Here is a 21524-nt window from a genome sequence, read left to right as displayed (position 1 = left end):
GGACATGGTTTCAATAAGTTCGATGTGTACGGCCCTGGTCGACATGCATGTAAAGAGAACGGCCCACCTTTTGCTCTGAGCACTACCTCCTCTGGTACGAGGTGAGACCATGGCCCAAACACATCTAAACCCACAGTAGTGAAGGGAGGTTCAGGAGTTACACGGCCTGCAGGCAAATCTGCCATTTTTTGGGCCTGCATTTTACCTCGCAGCTTACGGCAGGTGACACAGCTATGAATGACAGAAGACACAAGACGTTTACCTCCAACGATCCAAAAACCAGCTGCACGGACAGCTCCCTCTGTAATGTGTCGTCCTTGATGAGCTGAACATTCATGGAAGTGTCTTACAAGAAGTGTGGCAATGTGGCTGGCAGAAGGGATAATCAGGGGGTGCTTTCCATTGTCTGTGAGGTCAGCAGAAGAGAGGCATCCACCAACTCGTAATAGTCTGTCTTTGTCCACAACTGGACTTAGCTTTTTCAGAGTGTCATGTTTGGAGTTAATCTGTTCTCCTTCCTTTATCTTTTTGAATGTAGACTTCCTGCTGGACTGAGCGAATGACAACATTTTCAGTTTGAGTGAGTTCTTTTATGTTTATACATTCTTTGAGACTTTTCCATCCTCTTTGTCCATTTGACTTTTGTTTGAATGTTGCAGCGACATGAATAAGTCTGGCTACTGCTCTGCATAGTGTTGTCCAGCTTGAGAATCCTTTAAAACGTTCCGAACTCAACTGTGACTCTGATACTGCAGTTGCCAATATTTTTACTTCAGGTCGTATTTCTTTGTCATTTTCAGGTTCGACCAGTGCATGCAGATTGTCTTTGTGTGATTTATCCAGACTCTCTGAATACAGAAAGTTTGGGCCTGTGAACCAGTTAGTGTTTTTAAGTTCACTGGCTGGGATGGCTCTAGTTGCCTGGTCAGCTGGATTTAACCCAGTTGATACATAGTGCCACTGGTTGGGCTGTGTGGATAACCTAATGCGTGTGACACGGTTGGCTACATACATGTAAAATCTTTTGGAGGAGTTGTGTATGTACCCCAACACAATACGACTGTCTGTGAAAAACTTTACATCGTCTATTTTCATCTCTAACTCATCTCTGATTAACTCATACATTTCGACAGCAAGTACGGCAGCACAAAGTTCTAGCCGTGGTATGGTGTGTGTGGGACGAGGAGCGAGTTTGGACTTCCCCATCACAAAACCTACATGGTACTGACCGTTACTGTCTAAGGAGCGCAAATAAGCTACAGCTCCTACTGCTACAGTAGACGCATCAGAGAAGATACACAGTTCATTACTTATCATAGCACTTGACGAACCTGGACTGTAGCACCTTTTGATTTGTAGATCCTCAAGGGCTTTTAAAGAGTCTTTCCATGAGATCCATGCCTCCTCCTTTTCCGAAGGAAGAAGTGTGTCCCAGTCCCTCTCTTCAGATGACAGCTCTCTGAGTAGAGCTTTGCCCTGCATGATTATGGGAGCAGCAAAACCCAAAGGGTCAAACAGGCTATTCACTGTTGACAGCACTCCTCTGCGTGTGAATGATTTGGTCTCATTTGATACAAGGTAAGTGAAACTGTCCGTTTGCAGATTCCAACAGAGTCCCAGGCTCCGCTGAACTGGGAGAGGATCCACTCCAAGGTCCAAATCTTTTAAATCCTTTGCGCGGTCCTCCACCGCTTCCATGACTTGGTTACAGTTTGAAGCCACTTTGTGGAGTCGCAGGTTAGATTCAGCTAGCATGTCTTTGGTTCTTCTTAAAGGATCAACAGCTTCCTCTGGTGCGGCCACTGATGTGAGTCCATCATTGACATAAAACTGTCTCTCAACAAACTGTCTTGCATCAGTGCCATGTTCTTGCTCACCCTCTTGTGCAGCTCGTCTCATGCAGTAAATGGCTACAGCGGGTGAAACGTGAACTTTCATTCTGTATTCAATTATGCTCTTTGTTAGGTCATTGTCCTCAAACCAGAGGTAGCGAAGATAGTCTCTGTGGTCTGTGCACACCTCAAAGCAACAAAACATTTGTTGTATGTCTGCAGTCAGGGCTACAGGCTCTTTCCTAAATCTCAATAGGACTCCTAACAGAGAGTTGTTGAGATCAGGACCGCTAAGAAGCACTTGGTTTAAGGATATGCCATCGTACTCTGCACTAGAATCAAAAACAACCCGTATTTGATCTGGTTTCTGCGGGTGGTATATGCCAAATGTAGGCAGGTACCAGTGTTCTTTACCTTCTGGCAGAGGTGGCGCAAGTTCAGCTTGATCATTATCCAGCATTCTCTGCATGAACTGGATGTAGTGATCTTTCATTTCCGGTTTCTTTTCTAAAGTCTTTTTGAGTGAGTATAAGCGTTTTAGGGCTTGCTCTCTATTGATTGGGAGCTTCCTTCTTGGTGTGCGGAAAGGTAGAGGAGCAACCCAACTGTTCTTTTTGTTCTGACTCACTGCATTGTCCATGAGGGTTAGGAAGGTTTTGTCATCTACAGACAGTGCAACCTTATCATCTGACTGATCTATCAAACACAGAGTAGCCTAGCTTATCTGTGTTGTGTGTAAAGTCAGTAGTGTCCATACACTTTGTGACTGCGTGTGTGTTTTGATGTGACATGACACCATAATTCTCTTTCACTGTAACGACATTTGGACATGGTTCAAAATAAGACGTGCGACCACTGTCAAGCGTGTGTCTTGTAAACAACAACAAACAACCCAACCTAAGTCCAATCTTTGTGCATAAGGAGCGTTGTTTTGTCCATCAATTTGCTCTCGTACCTTATGTACCCTGAGGATGTCCCTTCCCAGGAGTAAGAGGATTGGAGCGTGGTGGTCAACAGGTTGGATTTTGTTTGCGATTGGACGCAGATGGGGATGATGCTGAGCAATCTCAGGTGCGGGTATTTCAGTTCTGTCATCCGGCACTGAGTTGCATTCAATCAAGGGAGGCAGCCGGATATTCATTTTTCCATCCATGGATTGTATGAAGAAGTTCACAGCTCTCCTGCCTGTAGTTTCTGCTTTTCCTGAACAGGTTTTCAGTGTGTATGGAGCAGGCGTGGTTTTGATTTCAAACAAGTTAAAGAACTCTGTCTTAGCCAAAGACCTATTGCTTTGTTCATCAATCACTGCATACATGTTAATTGCTCTGTCCTTCTGACCTTCTGGATAGGCGTTCACTAGACAGATCTTAGAACAAGAACGTGGGCTATTGCTTTGGCCACATACCTCTGTGCACTTGGAGATGACAGAGGGAGAGTTCTCAGTTTGTTCTTCTCCTTTGTTTTGTTCATCACTTTGTGATGTGGCACCCTTGGGGACAGGAGTAGGACCTGTATGAAGTGCTGATATGTGCTTGGGACTGTTGCACTCGATACATTTAACTGCCACTTTACAATCTTTTGCAATATGCTGAACTGAACTACAACACCTGTAGCAAATGCGATGCTCTTTGAGAAAGGCTTGTCGTTCTTCAATAGGTTTGTCTCTGAATGTCTTACATTTTCTGAGCAGATGTGGCTTTCTGTGAATCGGGCACTGATGGTCTGGTTCCTCCATTTTCCTTTGCTCAGGACCAAAGGACCAAAATTTCAGTGATGGTTAAAATTCTAGCAAGAGTTCACAGTAATGCAAATCTTAAAGAGGAAGAAAGGAAAGCAAGAGAAAATACAAAAAGGCAGAATGTAGAATATCTAGAGAGCAATAAAGCACAAGAAGATACGTTAAACTCTTTGTTTACACTTGATGAAATGAAAAGAGCAATTATGAAAGCAAAAATTACCTCTCCAGGAAAAGATAAAATAAGTTATGCAATGCTGAAACATTTAAACGATGACACATTAATGGTTATATTGGGATTATTCAACAAGATATGGACTGAAGGAAAGCTTCCAAATGGTTGGAAGTTAGCAGTGATAGTTCCAATCAAGAAACCAGGGAAAGAGTCAGGCAAAGCAACAGACTATCGACCTATTGCCTTACCTTCACATTTAGGGAAAATAATGGAAAGAATGATAGTAGAAAGACTAACATACTACTTAGAGGCACGGAATTTGATATCAAAATACCAAAGTGGTTTCAGAATAGGGAGGAGTACAATGGACCCAATAATAAATTTAGAGTCAGATATAAGAAAGGCACAAACTAATAAAGAAATAGTTGCTGCAGTCTTCTTTGATGTAGAAAAAGCTTATGATATGTTATGGAAAGAGGGAGTACTGATAAAAATTAAAAAAAAAACAGGAATAGAGGGAAGCATGTTTAATTGGATCAAAGATTTTCTAAATAACAGGAAAATACAGGTAAGAATAAATAAAGGTTTTTCAGAGTGCTTACCGGTAGAGAATGGAGTACCTCAAGGAAGTGTGATTAGTCCAATTTTATTTTCTACCATGATAAATGATATATATAGTTTAGTGGTAAGTGATGTAGGAAGATCTCCTTTTGCTGATGATGGAGCATTATGGAAATGGGGGAAAAACGTAAAATATATTGTGAAGAGTTTACAATGAGCAACTGATAATGTAGTGTCATGGTCTATGAAATGGGGATTCAGATTTTCAGTGGAGAAAACCAAAACTATGTTCTTTACCAAAAAGAAAATAAAACAGGAATTCAAGTTCAAAATGTATGAGAAAACTTTAGAAAGGATGAATGTGATAAGGTTTTTGGGAATGTGGTTTGATACCAAACTTACATGGCAGACGCATATAAATAAAATAATTGATAAGTGTAAAAAAGTATTAAATGTAATGAGAAATGTAGGAAGCAGAGAGTGGGGAGCTGATAAGAAAACAATGAAAATGCTATACATAGGGTTAATAAGATCTACATTGGACTATGGATGTATAGCATATGGATCTGCATCTAAAATACATTTGGATAAAATAGAAATAATACAAAGTGCAGCTTTAAGGATATGTTGCGGGGCTTGTAAGACTACCCCAATCCCTGCATTGCAAGTTGAAATGGGGGAATTGCCAATAGATTTAAGAAGACTTCAAATAAGCTTGGTATATTGGGTAAATTTAAAAGGAAATAAAGAAGATCATCCGACGAGGAGGGCTCTGGAACTATCATGGGAGCATAGTAACAGTAAACAAAAATGTATAGGATGGACATTAGAGGAAGAGGCAGGGAAGTTAGGGACAATAGGCAAAGACTTAGCCTTTGCTAATAATAACTGAGATCAAGCCACAGCCGTAACAAGCTACATAAGGTCAGAGACCTTGGTAAAAGTTATCTGAGAACTCAAATCTCTTGGCGTTCCCTAACTTTTGCATTGAGCTGTGTTCATGTTTTTCACTCTAAATTGTACAAGTCAAAAATAACACACTAACCTTGTGGTTTTATGAGATCAGTCCATCTTATACTTATTTATTATAATATGTAATGTAATATAATAAATTGCCAATCCTATTTGACACATCCTTAATTTAAAACAGTACATAGAAAATACATTTAATGGTCAATTGATAAACTTCACTGAGCTCATTAAATATATGCTTATTCTGAATTTGATGCCAACAGCATATTTCAAACAAATTGGGACAGCAACAACAAGACAAAGCAAAAGACTGGGAAAGTTGTGGAATGCTCCAAAAACACGTGTTTGGAACATTTCACAGGTAAACAGGTTCATCAGTAACAGGTGACAGTATCATGATGGGTATTAAAGCGGCATCCTCAAAAGGCTCAGTTGTTCACAAGCAAGGATGGAGTGAAAATGTTGACCACTTTGTGAACACACGGTTGTATAAAGGATATTATTCCTTCAGTAACAGACTGCTGTATCCAGTGTGTTATAAAGAACGCTACTGCAGGTCCTTCATCCCAACAGCTGTCAGACTGTTTAACTCCAGCATCATGTAGCACTTTGTTGATGATGTCTTTCTCAGTTCTACATCATAAACCCACTCTGTTTTGCAATACTGTTATCAGTGCTAATATATGCTCACATTATCCTTTTCCTCTGATGCATTTTATAACTTGTTTATTTCTCTCAACTGTGTAATAACACTATTTATTATCCACATTGACAGCAGTACTTTTATAAACTGTATATCTTGTGCATATACATAGACCTACTATTTCTCAAGTGCAATACAAGATATGACATAATTTTTTTTCTCATAAGAATAATGGCAGTAGTGCTTTTTATAGCAGTAGGATTTTTATGGCATTTAGTATTTTTATAATCTGTACAAATGTACATATACATAGTTGTTCTTGTATTCTTTATCCTATACACTTTTTTCTGCTGACCCTTTTATGCCACTGTTTGCGCTTTGTAATACTTCCTAACTGTAACAACTGAATTTCCATGGGATCCATGTTTTACACAGCATCACAACTTTTTGGGAATCAAGGATATAGTATAATGACACTGCAAATGGAAAACAAAAATTTAATTAAATCTTAAACCTTAAGTCTTCAATTAAAATAGATTGTCTTCAAATGAAGTATAATGTGCAAAACATGCACCTAATGCTGCTTGGAAATTCTGCCAATTAGAGGGATAAAGTAGCTATCCTGCTGGCCTTGCATGCACAAACATCACAGAAAGCAGACTTCAGTGATGACATTTGACAGGTCATGATATTGCCACTTGTGCCTTTCAGAAGCTGCACCGGTGGCTAAGAAACATAGGCATTTTTTGGGCTAAATGGCTTGCCCAGAGAAAGTTTTTTATTGTCTTGGTGAGGTCTGTGTACTGCAATTGTAGTGTGTCACTGTTGATCAACTGAAGTTCAGGCTTCAGACGTGAGGCAGTAACATAATCCTGAGGAGATAGAGCATTTGTGAATTTCAGAAGAGGATCAAGGGCCTTGCACAGAGTCAAGATCCTCAATGTCTTGTCACGTCATGACAAAGTGCCTTGTTGACCTGTCAACAGTCAAGACTCGTGTGATGGTCTTTTCTTACTCCAGCAGCTGCTGCATCATCTTTTGCCTTGATCATCATCTTGTGGGAGATTTTGTTATAAGTTCATGTTGAGGCATCTTGAAGTGCCCACTGCCTCTTCCAACTCTGAGAAAAGCACTTACAATCTTTTTGTTTACTCAACCCTGGTGTCCATAACACTTCCCTTCGCAGAGAGAGACGGAGAGAGAGAGAGAAAGTGTGAGAGAGAGAAGTTAGGCAATTAGAAATTATATTTTTTCAATATCATTATTAGCTGAGCACTAAAATAAAATGATAGATTTTTTAATACACTTTTTTTCCCATGAAACTACACTGAATTTCTATAATCACTACAGTTTGACATTTGATGTGTCAATATTGAGCTTATTTTTGGCAAGGTCATGGTATTTTTGATATGGCCATGGTATCAGTAAAATGCTTATTAATTTCTTATATGTTATTGTATAGCTGTGACATTTATATAACACCCTTGTGAAAGCAATTCTACAATTACATAGCTCAGGGCTGTTATCTAAACTCGCTCACCTTTCATAGTCTTAAGATTATCTACATCAAGGGGGATCTGTTAAACCTCAAAGCAGGATGCTATGTCCTATTTTAACATCTGGATTAATATTTCACAGGAAGGAATAAAGGAAAATTACCAGTGGCAATGTGAAGATGATGGCAGAAGCATGACAGTCTCATCCAGTTATTCAGTGTGACGGCTTTGACAATGTCTGCTCTACTATCCGTTGTCACAGACACCCGTTTCTCTTCTTTGAGATGCCATGGCTGGAGCAATTCCTTCATAGCATTTGCTATATTTCCCCCTGTGTGGTCCTCAGGAAAGTTCATCTCAAGGAGCTGCACTGCTTCCATCCACTGTTAATGTAGTGCCCGGTCAGGCTTAAATTGGGCTTTTTAGTTGTGCTTGACCCTATGTCCGTGGTCAAGGTGTAGGAGTCCACAGAAGACAGTGAGGCTACCCCTTATCACAGTATTCTTCATACATGTCCAGGAGTGCTGTCTTTGAAAAAATATTTCCTTTTAGGGAAGTGATATCTACTGTAAGGTCCAGCTTTTTAATAAGTTGTTTGAAACTTCTCAACTGTTTGGATTGGCATATCTTTCACCAAACAAAATGTGAGGGCTTCAGAAATTTCCTTCCAGCATCTGCTATTTCTGTCATTCCGAGCAGAACTTGAGAAAGATTCAGTGATGCTATGCTGAGTTTGTGTGCTTGGTTTTGAACTCACATTAGCTGTTGAGGTGAGCTCTCCTCATAGTTCTGCTTAAGGTGGTGAAATATGTTGGTTGCGTTTGTACAACTTTTGTTGTTACGTTCTTCTTTGCACTTCTTACATATTACCATGGTTTACATGGTACATCCAACCTCTTGTATCCAAACCACTTTTTGGGACAAACTCCTCCACTATGGAGCCAGTAGCTATGTTGCTTTCACTTTCAGTCATGTTTCTGTTGTTGCTTGGCATAATGGCATGATGTCTTTATGTCAAAGAGGAAAATTCTCATCATCAGGATACGTTTTTTTTTTTTTTTTTTTTAAATCATTAACATTTTTAACAATTTTTAAAATTATATTGGGCTTCATTGTGAACAGTATGATGTGGCACACCCCTAGCCTCAATAAACTAAAACTGGTGGTGTATTGCAATCTTACTATGTTGCTAGAAAAGTTTAAAAGGAAAAAAGGAAAAGAAAATTTGGTGCGCATGCGTATATCTAAAACTATGCATCTGGAACATGTGTATACATGTCTAAAACTCAAAGAAAGCTGCAAGTAGCAAGCAATCATCCCATTCTGTGCACGCACATTCTTAATGAGCACTGCACTCTTCCATTAAAATTATGGAATGTACAACTTGTCAGGACCCTTACATAATTTATGATATAGGAGACATTTTCTGGCCCAGATGGTTTCCTGGCTGCACAAGATCATAAACATGATAGAATTGTACAGTATGATAAGATAATACTTTAAGTAATCACACTAGCTCTTACCTTTGGTGGCTTGAATGGGTAGTCAGTGGGGAAGTGGATTGTGAGAAAGAAAACTCCTCCTTGGTAAGGACTGTCACCCTGACGTGAAAAGGTGAGACATTGCAGTCAGCAAAACATTTCACAAAAGCATGTGAAAAGCATGCAGCCAGAACCAAATGACTGTCAATCAACACATTACAGTCACCTTCAGTGAGAACTGGGGCCTGTGTCAAGCAGTTCAACTTGGGCTCTCTTTAAGTATCTGGATTCCAAAGCCTAACACTACTGATAATTTTGGTTAACTGCTGTCACAAAGCTGGTTACCAACTGCTGTATGCTGTATAAGTGTCCACTGAAGAAGTGAAGTTTGTAATTACAGGCCAATCACTGACATCACTGACCAAGAGTAGTGATTAAAAATGTGATTTTAGTGTGTTACTCCTGTAGCAGAACCAGCCTTTAACTGACCCCTTCTTTCCCTCCTTTTCTGGTGATACTCAAGGGAAATGGAGGTGTAAACCCGCCAACTGATTGAATTGTAGACCATCTGGTTTACCTATAATGCAATCTGATTTCGAAGAGAGACAGGAAGTCTGGTTCAGTAAACTACTTTACTAACACACTAAAGAAAGAGATCCAAAAGGTCAACGCCTATCTCTAAATCAGGATGTCCCACTCTATGCTAATTACTTCCCCAATAGCCCGAGGACTCCATACAACAAGGCTGCCTGAAGAGACAAATGGCAGGCCTCAGAGGAATCCACAAACATCAGCAAATGCTGATGGGTCGTAAACCGGACATCCCTTGAAGCAACTAGTGACTCATGTTTGTGTGCTTTTCTCAATACTCCAAGATAACCAGATTTTATGTTAAACTTAACTTTTCACGTTTTCAACTTACAGGACTCGGGGTACGCATAATATTGATGTTTTTCCCGTATCTCTGACCCGAAGTATGACCAAGTTGTGATTTTAACGGTTTTTATAAAAGTTTGTATGAATTGTCACCACAAAACTATACTGCCATCCAGAGTTTCCTAACCGTCAGATTGAATATGCTTGACTTGGTACATTTATCGATAAGTAACCGTAATCGTGATAATCATTTTTGGCAAATATAATCTGCCTCTCTTTATTATTACCTTTATTTTTGTATTAGTTATTCATTGAGTTATTATACCTGTTGGGATAAAACTGTACCATGATTGTCATTTAATGTTGTCCCCCAACCATAGAAAGTATCTAATGCCTGCTGTGAACAATGTTGAAATGCCATTGAAAATTTGTCATTGAAATTATATGTGATTGACCATAGTGAGAAGCAGATGAGCCCCTCGTATGATTCATTGATTAGTTCAGCTCCGTGAGGCGAGATTACACCGCGCATCACAAAGAGTCTCACGTGATTCAATGGCCTGCCCTTTCGACACGCCCCGGAGCGACCTTTAAAAAACAGCGTGTAGTGCTAAGTTTGTGTTAGTTAGTTAGTTAGTTTTGTTTTGTAGTTCTTTTGTTTTCTTTTTCACGTCTAGTTACCCTCAGCAGTTCTTTTCTTTACCTTTGTCTTAAGTTTTGCACAGTCGTTTTGCTCCTTAAGTTTTCGTCTTCGAGCTACTCCAAGCCATTCCGAGTAGCGTAAATTATCTTCAGAAGACGTATTCTTATAATTTGCCGTAAGCTTCAAAGTTAACTTCCTCTTTAGCCCAACGTTTTGTTTTGTTTTTCATCAGTAAATTTAGGCAAGTAATACTAATTTTGTAGCCTTCTTCGACCGGCCATCGAAGAGACTCTTAATTTGTACTATCAGTCTAAAATAATCCGTCACGGACTCAACCGAACCAAACCCTGCGGCCAGCTGTTGATCCTTAGTCCGGTTCACAACCATCCGGAGCAGTCCATCATCTGTAACCGACCGCCGAATCAGTTCCAGAAACGCCTCGTTCAGCACCAGCTCGTCATCTTGGAGGCCTGGGCCTTCCACCAGATCACCAAGCAGATCGAGCCACGGACGAACATCTGGAACGTCTTCGAGCCAGTTCGGAGCAGAGCACAACGGGACGCCAGCAACCAAGTAGGCACGCTAAGCGGGTTTGAATAAGAGTTGGTCCGTGAGGTTAAGAGTAGGTCAATTCGTCCAAATTCTCTCCATTAATCGTTTATTCCCTTAACTCTGCGTTCGCGTCCCCATTATTCCCTTTCGACTGCCTCTCACTATCGCCAATTCATTTACTATTGTGTTGCCATAAGTTTCTTGTGTGTTCTGTCATATCACCTCCCATCTTCTGTGTTATTATTCATGGTACATTATCCATTATCCACAATTCTGCTCAATAAATGATATTTTGATTTAAGTCCTGGTTAGACGGTGTCCTTTTGAACTGAATATCTACGATCCCTGTATCCAGAATTTACACTTCAGGTTATCAGACTGGTTTACTGTTAGTCCATTCGTTAGTATTTATCAGCGTTATAGCAGTTAATTTCTGCAGTCCTTCTTAGCTGAGGAAGGTGGTGCCCCGACATTTTATCAACGAATGCAACATCAAATTAAGGTAGTACACACTACACTCCCCATTGGACATTATGGCTTTGCAGCCGCAGAAAGTAGATGGCAAGGTAAAATATGCAGACTATAAACACACAGCTGAAACAGAATCGTGCAAACATATCAACAGTAATGCATTTCAATATAACAGTGATAGGTGTCACAGAGTTTGATTGGTTGCCAAGCTTTAAGAACACAGGTTTTATCTTCTATGTGCACCTGCAGAAAGCCAGATGGGCACACCAGGACGCAGGCATCCTGCATCCTCTGTTGTTGTGGGTAATCAACGCATTCAGTGTTAATGTTGATGGCTGGTACAGCTTTAAGGCTTGAGACCGATGACATTAGACCTGGAGCTACCAACAAATAATTTCACCAGTACTACCTACTGTGACATAGGCATTATTTAAGTGTTGGAATAGATTGTATGCAGCTGACATTTTCAACATTTTTAGTAAGTTAGAGTGACACAAGGAAACAAGGTCTCTTATCTCATGACCTGAGACATTTTTGTATGACTGCTGTGTTAGATGTTACTTGTCATAATGACCATCATAGTCAAAGTAACAGTGTCCCCTACAGAGGAAAACTGCAGTCTAGTGTTACTGTGAAGAAAAAAAACTTTGATGAACATACTAACATTAAGTTTTGTTGAACCAAAATCATGTAAATGGGTTTCAAAGTAATAAATGGAAAATGTGGTTGTAATAACTCGGGTTTTATTTTTTGATGCTCAGGCCATTTGTCCTAACATTGCAATCACCAAATTAATTGCGAAGATCTCAGCAGTATCACTAAAGATGACGTAAGCAGTTGATCATAGAGGCTGTACTCACTCTCTGACTTGATTAAAAGTAGTTTAGATAATCTGGATAAACTGTTGGTCTGTTCAAAACTCTTTGATCCTGAATGAAGGCTTGTATTTATTGGTATTTACTGCCTGTTACTGTAGTGAATGAAATGCATTGTTGATAGAACCAATGACCACAGCTGTGAAAATAAAACTAAAGTTGTAATTAACCATAGTTTTCCTTTAATATTCAAACATAAATGTCACACATTATTGGAAACTAAATGATTAGCTCCTGTTATCAGATCTGTGGCTCTGGAGGTAGATCGGTATCCCACTAATCACAAGGTCAGTGGTTCGATCCTTGGCAGTCTACATGTCGAAGTATCCTTTGGCAGGATACCCCAAAATGCTTCCAATGCTGTGCCATTGGTGTGTGAAAAGATAACGCTCATAATGAGCAGGTGGCTTGGCCGAATGTGTGTGTGTGAATAACGGAATGCAGACCTGTGTTGTAAAAGCACTGGAGTGATTGTCAGACTAGAAAAGTGCTATACAAATACAGTCCATTTACCATTTCATTAAAAAAAAAAACAACAACTCATAAAAGGCCTGTTTTAAAACTCATTCTGCAATACAGGTGTCAGTTACTTTTGAATAATTTTAAAGGACAGCAAAGTGATTCTGCTGGTCTGTGAATATGTTGCTGTATACTTGTTATGACTCACTGTAAATGCAGTTATAATCTATAGGAACAATGACCTCAATGTCTGAAATGTCTAAAATGCAGGATAGTTGTGTTTTGTGGATTACTGTGGGGACAAATTCCAGTTAAACGTAAGCCAGCTATTAGATACAACAAGGTTAACCAACTTGCTAATCTGACTTTGTGACACTGCTCCCGATAGAACATGTTTCAGTTTCTCAATTATCAATGTCAGCTAAAGTGTTTCCTTAATACAGCAACTATTTGGGAGGCTTTCTCAAATAGAATTGTAGTTTTGTACTGTGCTGCACTGTGAATCACAAGTGCTCTCAGTGTCCAGAGAGCAGCTCCACTACTAAAAGTCACTGGTTCGGTCAGTTACAATGGTGTTTCAGTATAGTTATTTCCGTTTACAATGTAAAATGTAAAACTACCCATGGCTACTATGAGAACATTTCTAATGAAGCAGAAGCAGAGGAGTCTGTGTGAGAGGACTGAAAGCTTTAAGTGATGGCATGATACTCACCGGACCCATTATGGTCGCCTGCCAATGAAACACTAGAAACAATTAGAGAGGAAGAGAGAGAGGCATAGGAGAATGTAAGATGTACAGGTCACAGACACAATGCTCATCAGACATCATCCATCAGATGCAAAACATGCAGAAGCTTCTACCTCTGCCAAGCATTCTCTACAGTATGTTAGGTACAGGTGACTTTCAGTATTGATTCTGACTGCCTTCAGTTCAGCAATAAATTCAGTCTGTTTGTGGTCCAACCTCAGTTCAATACAAAACTAGCCTATACAAGTACTTCTGATAAGGTTAATAGGCCAGCAGTTTATTATTTACAATCAGATTGTGAGTGATTCTGTGACTTTCCTGATCTTTTAAAAATGGAAAATATTTGGACTAGAATCTTCAACACCTCTTTCTTTCCTAACTACACTGGAGATCAAAATTAGAGAACAACCTACAATTTCCTAAATGTCAAGGTCACCACATAGTCCTATTTGAAATGATCCAAACAGGAGTAAAAGAGCAGTATTTTAAGCATTTTTCATGAGTTACATATATTCTGAAGCACAGTATAAAAAACTTAAATGAGATATTTGGAAAAGAACACTGATCAAAATAAGAGAACACTTTCAGACACCCCCCAGTTAGTGGTGTTTATCTGGCACCTGGTGCTAATTTCCTTAATTATCTGAGAAACCCTATTTAACTGGCAGCCTAACTTTCCAGTTTTCACTGACTTTTCAAGATGGTGAGACGTTCTAAAGTGACTGAAACCCTCCGGCAGCAGGTTGTCCAGATGACGGCCAAAGGGATGACCCTGTCAGCCATAGCGAGAGAAGTTGGTCGTTCCAAAACTGTGATTTCGAGAATATTGCATCTTTACAATGTCACAAACTCATTCAAGTCCTCCAAGAAGGCTGGTCGTCCACGAAAGACAAATGCAAGAGAGGACAGGATAATGTGGAGAATGTCAATGGGAAATCGGTTCAACACTGCAGCTGGAATTGCTCGCCAGTTCAGTGCTGTACATGGTAAGGATCTGTCTCGTCATACAGTGTCTCGACGTTTAAGAGCATTTGGACTGAAAGTCCAAACCTCTCATTAGCAGAAAGAATCAAAATGCTAGACTAGCCTTTGCTGAGGAGCATGTTGTGTGGACAGAGGAAAACTGGTCCAAAGTTCACTTTAGTGATGAAAGCAAGTTTAATTTATTTGGGTCCGATGGGAAACATTATGTTCATCGTCAAACTGGGGAAAGACTGAACCCAAAGTGTGTAAAGAAGTCGGTGAAAGGTGGAGGAGGAAGTGTCATGGTTTGGGGAATGTTTTCTGCAGCAGGAGTTGGGCCTCTTATAGAGCTACATGGCAGAGTGAATGCAAATGTTTATCAGAACCTTCTTTGACAACATGTTGTTCCTCCCCTGCGTTCATCACCCAATCAGCCAGCAATTTTCATGCAGGACAATGCCCCCTGTCACACAGCAAAACAGGTAAAGCAGTTCCTTGAAGCTGAAAACATTGAAATAATGAAATGGCCAGCCCAGAGTCCTGATCTAAACCCAATAGAAAACCTCTGGAAAATCCTTGGTGACAAAGTTATGGCCAAGAAACCCACTACAGTCACCGAACTGTGGAAGAGACTTGAAGAAGAGTGGACCAACATCACACCAGAGCAGTGTGAGAGACTAGTGATGTCCTGTGGCCGTAGATGTGCTGAAGTCATTCAAAACAACGGCCTGTACACTTCCTACTAATTGTTGACTGTTGTGACCTTAAGATAATTTAGTTGTAATTTTTCTCCGTGCTACAGTCATTGCTGTTCTCTAATTTTGATCATTGTGTTTTCTGCAAAATACAGGCTTTTTGTTGAAGTGCCTTGGTTTTTTTGTAGAACACTGCTCTATTAGCATGATATAGCCACAAAAAAAATCCTTCAAATGTTGAGCAATGAAGAATACATTATTTCCGAAAAAATCAAGTGTTCATAAATTGTTCTTTAATTTTGATCTCCAGTGTATGACGGCCCTTCTTATTAACAAAATTGAAAATGCCAAAACAATGCTGCTGTGTCTTTGTCTGGGATCAAGAGTTAGTCTACAATTGCCTTATCTGTAGCAGTGTTTCCCACACGTTCATTTATTTGTGGCGGCCCGCCACGAATAAATTTTAGCCGCCACAAATACATTTTTCGGCTTTTGACTCGACCTCGCCTCCGGACTGCTTTGAGAATGTCGCGTGTCGTTACAATTCTGGCGCACTGGGTGGCGGTATGCATTGTAAAGGCCCCTACACATGATCAGCGGTAAAAACGCTTTGTGCCGGCTGTCCCATTGTTTCCCTATGGAGAGAGTGCTGGCGCCCGACTAAGCGGCACCGCTACCCTCGGCGTGGCGCACTGCTCGGATCTGCCGCTTACCGCTACGTTCAAAGTTCAAATTAGTTGAACTTTGACCTCGTTTGCCGCTGACCTTTCAAAGCGCAACCAATAAGATAACAGCTCCAGGCAGCGTTTACGAACTACCGTTAAGCTAAATACAATGCTAACGTTAGCTTAGCTGTTTGTGTACGTTCGCGTAGTAGTAGTAGTAGTAGTCGCTATTCCAGGCAGACGCAGTAGTCACTGTGTCTGCCTGGAATAGCGACTACTACCACTACTACTACTAATACGCTACTGCAAGGGCCTTCTTTTGCGACAAACTCAGATACATTGTGTGTACTAATTTACAAACAACAATTAGCTTTCCGGAGTGAAAGGAAGTACTTGCGTTGCCTAGCAACGGTGAATTGCTCGCACTTGTTGATGACGTATACCTGAGCTCCGCTGCCTCCGCTCAGCGCCTCTGCGCCCTACCTGGCGGTGAGCGAAGAGCAAATTTCTTATCATGTGAAGGCCCCTTAACGCCGCCTATAAATTAATAAGACACAGAAGAAAAAGTCATGGTGGAAGAGGCCTGGCTCGAACGACGAAGGTAAGACGTGCCAGTACAAAGTGGTCAAATAAGCCCAAAAGTGGTCCCAACAACTCTAACTCATTATGTTATATCAGCCTGTGTCTGTATCATACCTGGAAGCTGAGACGTGCAGAGACATTAACTGTTAGTGTATGTTAGCCGACAGGCATCAGAGCTGCTGCTGTAATCTTAATCTCTGCTCATTAGTAATTAACTTGGATGTTCACTCCTTTACACAGATGAGTATAGAAAAATATTTTCTTAAGAATGTTTTTTGCCCTATAGAGAAGACAACAGCAAAACACAGGGTCAGTGGTTTTGACCCTGAGTGGCTAAACATGCCTCAATTTAAATCCTGGCTGTATCACACTATGTATATCTATTAATGTTACACACATAGATCCTTGATCTGTGGGAAACACTGTGTAGGTTTTGTGTAAATCTGTGGAAACAGTGGAATATCTTCTTTTGAGAAAGTCATTTTTTGTCACGTGTGCACAATTATCCCTAAAACCCTGACAGGCAGTAGGAAGCACCCACTTCCTAATACACTCAGGTGAGAAATTGCGACATGAAAGGTGTGTGTACTTACAGTCATCTCCCACTGGTCCAGCAGAACACTGTGCTGGAGGGTCTCTCTGCAGGTCCTGCAGCTCCTGCTCAACACAGCAGAAACACTGCTGTTAATTATTCTGCTAAACAGGTACGATCAAATGCAATACTCCTTTTTTAATCAGAGGAAAAATTCCATCTCTTTATGCACACTGGTTCCAAGATCTGCTTTCACTTCATTTGCACTACCTCTCTTCTTCTGACTGATGTTAGTGCCACCATAGCAACATCATTTTGCTAATGTTCAATTATTTAATAAACATTTTTAGACAGCATTAGTGTGAAACAAGTACTCCTGGAATCCCTGTCTGGTAAATTCCCATGTCCACAACCTTAACTTTTAAAGCAGGTTTTCTGTTACACATTTGTATTTTCTTGCCCCAAACTGACACTCTCCAGTAAACTGATCTTAATGTGTAACGTTGGTGGAGCTCCAGTTTATGACATTAAAAGTAATGAATTTGGTAAATTTGGCTTATTTTGTGAAAAAAAAAAAAAAAAAAAGATTTTTGTAGAAAAGCAGGTTAGTGAAGTAAAGTTTCTGTACTGATGTTGCTGGTGTAAAAACATTCACACAATATTCAGCCCTAATCCTTGAAGAGTAAATCTTGTTACAATGAACAATTTCATTCCTACATCACCAAAAATAGGCCATCATTTGCGAAGTATGGGTGTTGTAAGATTGTAAATATAAATAAAATAGTTAACTTAAAGGTTCATGTTAATTTATGAGGCCACTAATGAAGGAACAACAGCTTCATCAAGAAACAATGATCTGGATGTGGTGGCGAAAAAAAAAAAGTTAGCTACATAGGGGTATTGGTTTGTATCAGTTTTCACAGCGCCAGTTCACCAATTAGCAGACACTCTTTAATGATGTTTCAATGACAAATAACATCCCATTGTCCCATATTACCCTAAATTCCCCTCTACTGTCTTCCTGCCAGTGTATCTATCCACTTTTAATATTCTATTAAGGCAGATACCTCTGACAGCACAGACAGTTAACTAAATAACAGGGGTGTGATAGCAAAACTAGAGAAACAATTGGTAACGGCAATACGTGTCCCCCACCAAGAGGACAAGTACAACAGGCTGTTGTCCCATTACATAGACAAGTTAAGGAACACGCTTAGTGGCAGCTTCGAAAACACTGACAGACTGCCATGTAGGCAACAACAGTAATTGTCGTTACTAAGCTAACTTGGCTATTTGTTAGCGAGCTAGCACGAAACTTTGAAGTTGTGAAGCTTGTTTATGTGCTTTGAGAGATATCAACAAAGATATTATTTACAAAAAGGTTACAAAGTGTAGAAGGAGTTCTTTTGATACAGGGATACCGTTGAAATATTCGTTGAAAACCCTTTTTTGCGAAACTTAATTCTGTGGTTAGCCTTTGCTTGGCCAGTTAGCTACGATTAGCTTGCAACCATAGCTAGCTAATCAAACATACCTTCTGTATTCTTTTTAGTGCCATGTTGACAGATGAAGTTCGCTCCTCAACCCACTTCGATTCGCTCTTTATTTGAATTTGAAGACTATTATAAGCGAAGTTAATGGTTGTAGATTAGTCCCTGGGGTATTTCAACAGCCAGGGATATGTTTGTGTTTTCATAAAACCTGTTTTGTTTCCGCTTTCTTCTGTTTACGATCGCTCCTACGAAGTGGATCATGGGAAACGTAGTTCTGAATATCGCAGCCGGGTGAAAAGGATAATAGGCCGACATCCATGGGAATGACAGTTGAAGTACTTGAATTTACATGGCTCAATTTCTGACTTTAAGCTTTCTGTACATTGTGATTGCAAATAATAAGACTCACACCACAAAAGATAATACAAATTATAACACAAAAACATACTGCTCCTGTTGCCACCTTGAATCCAAGGTGAAGACGTTAACGGATGGAACTGACGGATGATAATAATAGTTCTCTATATATAACACATTAATAACAATAGTTATTATTATTATTATTATTATTATTATTATTATTATTATTATTATTATTAGTAGTAGTAGTAGTAGTAGTAGTATGTAAAGATAATATGAGGAATGTGGAACTTATGTGCCAATCCAAAATAGCAATATTTCCATTTCCATTATAAATGGACAGATAGGCTTACAGCATAAATACTATCATTATATTGTTAAGAGCAAGACAACAGATTAGACAGCACTTCAGTTCACTGTAAACAACTGCAACCTGTTTACTGATCCTAGTATTTGTATCTATGGGACTTTAGGCCAATGAGAGTGATAGCATAAACAGATAAGTGTAATTGTCTGTGCAACTGGAGACCTGTCTGGAGATTTTCTCTGGAGGCATAATTTGATGCCAGACCCTCAGATTTCATGTGCATTCCATTACTTACCATCATGCCGTATTTTGATAAGAAAGCATTTCACAGTTATTTGTCATATATTGCTAGAGAGAACTTGAGACAAGGTCCAGTATCCCACTGTTATCCATTCACCATCATAACATTGTGGGTTGTATTGTTAGAAAATGCTGTGTTTGATTTTAACAGGGTTTTCATTGAGGGTCATGCAGAACACCACCCTTCAAACTAATTGCTCAAAGAAACACAAACCAGAGGCAGACAGCTAAGATGCTGTCACAAAAAAATCTGTACATAGGCAGCTACATTGTGGCACAACATTTAGTTTTAATTTGAAAAGCATTTGTGCACTTTTGACAGCTGGCCTGTGTTTATATGGATATTATGAATGGTGACAAGACTAAAAGACATCAGTTATCATGGACAGGATGCACAGCCTAGCTAATATAAGAGAAAATTATCATGAGCTCGCTGTTGAGTAGCTATGACAAAATATATGGTAATATATTATAACATTATACAATAATAAAATCCAGATAAATGGGATATGCCTGTATATTGAACTAGACTATACAGGGAAATATCATAGGAATGTTTTGAAATAACAGGATCCTTTTGCTATTTAGATTCCACGTCTTAACAGGATTCCACTGCCATTTGAGGCCCAATGTCCCATAGATGATTCTATTCTTACTGGAGCCACACTGCCTAGTGAACTGTCAATATTTCTTGGTTTTATACCTTTTGATGCTCGTAGTCTATGCAGTGAGTGTACCAACTGGCATCCCATTTTGCTTGGGCCCCATTCAGTAAATATTGAGAAAAACAAACAAAAAAAAGTAATAATGTACATGTGTTACATCAAAACACATTTGACTTGGATCATATCATATATATCGTATACATTGTTGTTTACATTAAAGTCATGTCAAAGGATGAGATTTAACAGTCCTTGTTTTATTTGTAAAGATGAGGGGCAGATGCCCTTTCTGCAATAAATGAACAAGTTCACTGGGAAGATAATCAAGAATGGGTTGCCATATGTTATAGAAGGCATTGTTGTTACCTTTTAAAATAGCACTAAGATAATCCATAGGAAAAACCTTAAATGTTTCTCTGTACCACTGTGTGACTGAGGGAGGCTTCTCCTGAATCCACTGGAACAGAACACATCGCCTTGCTAAGAGCAGGAGTTTACACATTATAGTGAGCTGGCCAGTGGATAAAGAGAGCTGCCTTGGAGGTACTTTCAAAAAGTGTACTAAATTATAAACACTTTTAATAGTAATAAACTGTACTGTTTCAAGTCCTTTTTAACACACTATTAGCACACTTAATAAAAGTATACTTCACTTACTTCACTTCATTTTCAGTACATTTATATTTACAACACATTGTTGTTTTAATACATCTACTACTGGCAAACATATTCTTTCAAGATATAATGAATGTAATGAAAGCAGTTTATAAACAGCATGTCAGGGCAAATGCCTTTAGAATTTGGGTTCATTTTTTTCACAAGTTAGGGATAGGTTTAATAATGCTGTTATGCCACTGGGAAGAGATAATGCCGCTGTCAAAACAAGCCTGAAACAACTCAAAAAGGTTTTTTTGGTTCAGCATTGTAACCAAGCCTGCATAGGCTACCAAAAATACACACTAAGAAAAAGCTATTACATTTATGCGAGGAGAGAAAAACAATACTTCTCCCACATTCTCCCAGCATGCACATATCCCAGAGCCGCTGCTCTTATTGTCTATTATTTGCTACACAATTGATATTTTACATGCTGTTTATGTTGTTTTTGAGAATTAACTGTATTTATACTGTCTCTCCCATCCATTTCCATACTCACCCTCTCCTATCAATTGTCTCACTTGCCATGAGCATCTCTCAAATTCACAACTGAAGCAAATGTGTAAGTGATGTGTACATATCTTTCAGGCAATATATAAATAAACTAAGTGCTGAATTTGTATTGCTTGGTAATTGCTGAGGGTGAGAGGGTCCAGATTGGGTTTCTTTTCAATGGGCTGCACAATTAAATGTTTAAATATGAGGGGAATGAAGTTGTTGTCAAGGAGCAGTCAAAACCTGATGACATACAGGGACTGACAGAGGACACTAGGTCCTTAAAACTTTAGA

At 39.5% G+C, this 21524-nt stretch overlaps 1 protein-coding gene across 1 annotated transcript in view; it reads right to left on the bottom strand.

Moving 5' to 3' along the window:
- The window catches only part of ube2d1b (ubiquitin-conjugating enzyme E2D 1b), a 44718-nt gene extending 26020 nt beyond the window's left edge, over positions 1-18698 (bottom strand). Inside the window, exons 1-4 of the mRNA XM_070991166.1 lie at positions 18491-18698; positions 17018-17081; positions 13484-13515; positions 8938-9015 (exon numbers count right to left, since the gene is read on the bottom strand). Of these exons, the coding sequence (XP_070847267.1) occupies positions 8938-9015; positions 13484-13515; positions 17018-17081; positions 18491-18514 (198 nt within the window). The 5' untranslated portion in view covers positions 18515-18698. The remainder of the gene's footprint in view (positions 1-8937; positions 9016-13483; positions 13516-17017; positions 17082-18490) is intronic.
- Between the last annotated feature and the right edge of the window lie 2826 nt (positions 18699-21524).

This window comes from Chaetodon trifascialis, chromosome 21 (assembly GCF_039877785.1).
Source record: "Chaetodon trifascialis isolate fChaTrf1 chromosome 21, fChaTrf1.hap1, whole genome shotgun sequence".
Lineage (NCBI taxonomy): Eukaryota > Metazoa > Chordata > Actinopteri > Chaetodontiformes > Chaetodontidae > Chaetodon > Chaetodon trifascialis.
Note: the sequence above shows the minus strand (reverse complement) of the source record. Positions and strands in the feature narration are given on the sequence as shown.